The 3,100-nt window shown below is 40.7% G+C and overlaps 1 protein-coding gene across 1 annotated transcript; it reads left to right on the top strand.

The window, feature by feature from the left end:
• Positions 1 to 436: 436 nt before the first annotated feature.
• Positions 437 to 3,100, top strand: LOC310828910 (vomeronasal type-2 receptor 26-like). Its single transcript, XM_083706944.1, has 3 exons — positions 437 to 658; positions 1,337 to 1,463; positions 2,170 to 3,100. Exons 1-3 carry the CDS (start codon positions 566 to 568, stop codon positions 3,066 to 3,068), a joined length of 1,119 nt encoding a protein of 372 aa, XP_083563070.1. The 5' UTR covers positions 437 to 565; the 3' UTR covers positions 3,069 to 3,100.

Raw genomic sequence — 3,100 nt, 5'->3', positions numbered from 1 at the left:
CCAGATGCAAAGGAATAAACAGAGAATCTAGATTCTTTGGAAGTTCCAAAGGTGATAATGATAAGCATGGAGCAGGCTTTTTTTCTGCTTCTGCCCTCCACCACGTCACGGTTGTAAATGTAGTAGTGGCTATACCATTCTGACCTGCTCCACTGCTGCCCAGTCACTTCCTTCATTAGTACCACTATTACATTTTATTATTGTAGTTTATAACTGTATCTGTTTATTGTTGTACATATCTCTCATTGTTCCTGCAAGAAGCTCAAGGTGGCCTATAGGGCTCTTTCCTCTCCATATATATATTTACTTGGTATAAAGCTTTTATACAGTTCAGTATACAAGTGGGAATGATAGTCAGTCTTTTGTATATCCTTATGAATTGGCTTTCTTTTATTTTCTCTGTGATTCTATCCATTTTTTTTCTAAACAGCTCAACCACTTTGTTAAAAGCATCTCATTTAATAATAGTGATGGGGGAAAAGTTTCCTTCAACCAAAATGGAGAGTTAGAGTCTGGATTTGATATTATAAACTGGGTTACATTTCCAAACCAGTCCTTTCGGAGAATGAAAGTTGGAAAGATCGACCCCATGGCTCCCCAAGAAGAATCATTCAGCATTTGTGAAGAAGCCATTGTGTGGCCCAGCAGGTTTAACCAGGTGAGATAAATTCATATTTTGTAGCCTATCCATCACTTCTAAAATAATTCACGGTTCAGATACTGACCTAGCTCTGTGCTATGCTCATCCATGTGCTCAGTGTAGAAGTGAGGGCATGGGTGTGCAGATCTTCCATGTTTTGCCAGTTAAGTGACACTCATTACATCCACTATTGCACTACTACCACCAAATTTACTACTTGGAAAAAAATAAAACTTGATAAATTTACAGAGTGTCATATTCATGTAGGGGAAGGCAGCATAAGGGTTCCTTCTATCACTATGGGGCTTGCTTATTTCCTTTCCCTACCCAAAATTGTAAAATATGGCTCTGCTTTCCTTTGGACCACATCAATGAGGTCGGCAAGGGTGTCTTTTTGTCTTGGAAACCCAGTGCTCGATGCACACTACCCAGGTTACGTACTGCTAATGCAGCAGTTCACCCTCTCCCCCAGAGGTGCACTGTGTTAGATGACAATAACAAATCAGTTGCCTCCAACTGTGGAGAAGAACCAAAGCCACCAGGGCAAGTAGCCCTTGATTGCCCTTTCCTACTTGTCTCTTGCCTCTTCTACCATACTGTAAAAGGAGATAGTTCAGCAAGTTGACAGAATATAATACATTGTGGATACACAATATTGCAAAATAGAAAACATTATCCTCTTACATTTTTGGGCAGGCACAGCCCCTTTCTCTTTGTAATGCCAATTGTCCTTTGGGTTATCAAAAAACAAAGAAGGAAGGGAAACCGTTTTGCTGCTATGATTGCATTATATGTCCGGAAGGGAAGATTTCCAACCAGACAGGTAAGAGACATCATGTAAAGAGCCTTTAAAACATACTAACACTAATATATTCTGACACTCCCATCCCTTGTGGTTTTCAGTTATTCAGACAATTCAGGAAAGTTGTTCAGAATTCAGTGAAGGTTGTGGTTCCTGATATGAGGATACAGCATGATATATTCAATAATATCAGCCCAAGCCAATGACAACTGCTAATTATGTACACTATATATATAAATGAAATGAATCACCACTCAGATGATAGAGGTATCAAAAGTTGAAAAAACAGAAACCTTCAGAGATATGAAAGAACCTCAGGGAGAAAGCTAAGGTTGCAACAGCCTTTCTTAAATGAAAGACCCAAGAACCATGTTTCCAAATTCAGAGAAGTGCTAAAACGGAAATGCAACCTTGTTCCAGTCAACATATTAGAATGGGAAGTTCAAATCATGTTGGGATGTTTAAAAATGTGAACAAGTAAAATCTGCTAGAATCCTGGCGGTAAATGATAACACTGAGCTTCAGAAGTCGAGTTAGGTCCTAACATCTGGGAGTGGGTAGGAATTGAATATGGCATGTTGCTAATAATATAATTACATGAGAAGTGTGGCAAATTGTTTTTCAGATTTCAGCCAGGCAACCCTTATTTAAGGTTTTGTTGCTTCTTTCATTTTGATCATTTTAGTATTAGGCATATACTGGTGCTCTTACAGCTTCTCTTTTTCAGACATGGATGAATGCTTTCATTGCCTACCAGATCATTACCCAAATGTGGAAAAGGATTCTTGCCTGCCAAAGAACATACAATTCTTGTCTTATGAGGAACCACTGGGGATATCTTTGGCCTGTTTTTCTCTTTCCTTGTCCTTCCTTGCCGCTTTGGTGCTTTGGATCTTCATTAAGCACCGGGACACTCCCATAGTCAAAGCCAACAACCGCAACCTCTCCTACACTCTCCTCACCTCCCTCTTCTTCTCCTTCCTTTGTGCTTTGCTATTCATCGGTCGACCTGAGAAAGTGACATGTCTCCTTCGACAAACAGCTTTTGGCATCATCTTTTCAGTGGCAGTTTCTTGTGTGTTGACAAAGACAATCATTGTGGTCCTTGCTTTCATGGTGACCAAACCAGGGTCCAGCATGAGGAAATGGGTGGGGAAACAACAGGCCACCTTCATTGTTCTATCCTGTTCCTTGGTTCAGGCTGCTCTTTGTACTGTGTGGCTGGCAACGTCTCCCCCATTCCCAGGTTTAGACATGCACTCAATGAGTAGAGAAATTGTTCTGCAATGTAATGAAGGGTCAGTCACCATGTTCTACTGTGTCTTGGGGTTTATGGGCTTGCTGGCCATTGTCAGCTTCTCTGTAGCCTTCCTAGCCAGGAAGTTACCTGACAGCTTTAATGAAGCCAGGTTTATCACCTTCAGCATGCTGGTATTTTGCAGTGTGTGGCTGTCCTTTGTTCCAACTTACTTAAGCTCCAAAGGAAAATATATGGTGGCTGTGGAGATCTTCTCCATCTTGGCCTCCAGTGCTGGTTTACTAGGCTGTATATTTTCACCTAAATGCTATATTATTATGGTGAAGCCTGAGTTGAATAGCAAGGAGCAACTCAGAAGGAAGAATTGACAAATTCTGAGTCCTTCATCTATGTCATATTT

The sequence above is a fragment of the Podarcis gaigeae genome (assembly GCF_964106915.1).
Source record: "Podarcis gaigeae genome assembly, chromosome: 13".
NCBI classification, from domain to species: Eukaryota; Metazoa; Chordata; class Lepidosauria; order Squamata; family Lacertidae; genus Podarcis; species Podarcis gaigeae.
Note: the sequence above shows the minus strand (reverse complement) of the source record. Positions and strands in the feature narration are given on the sequence as shown.

Excerpts from the sequence above, each read along its gene's own strand:
- LOC310828910 (XM_083706944.1), top strand. The coding sequence starts at position 566 with ATGAAAGTTGGAAAGATCGACCCCATGGCTCCCCAAGAAGAATCATTC. Across the intron at positions 659-1,336 it reads GGCCCAGCAGGTTTAACCAG|GCACAGCCCCTTTCTCTTTG; the intron begins GTGAGATAAATT and ends ATTTTTGGGCAG. Across the intron at positions 1,464-2,169 it reads GAAGATTTCCAACCAGACAG|ACATGGATGAATGCTTTCAT; the intron begins GTAAGAGACATC and ends TCTCTTTTTCAG.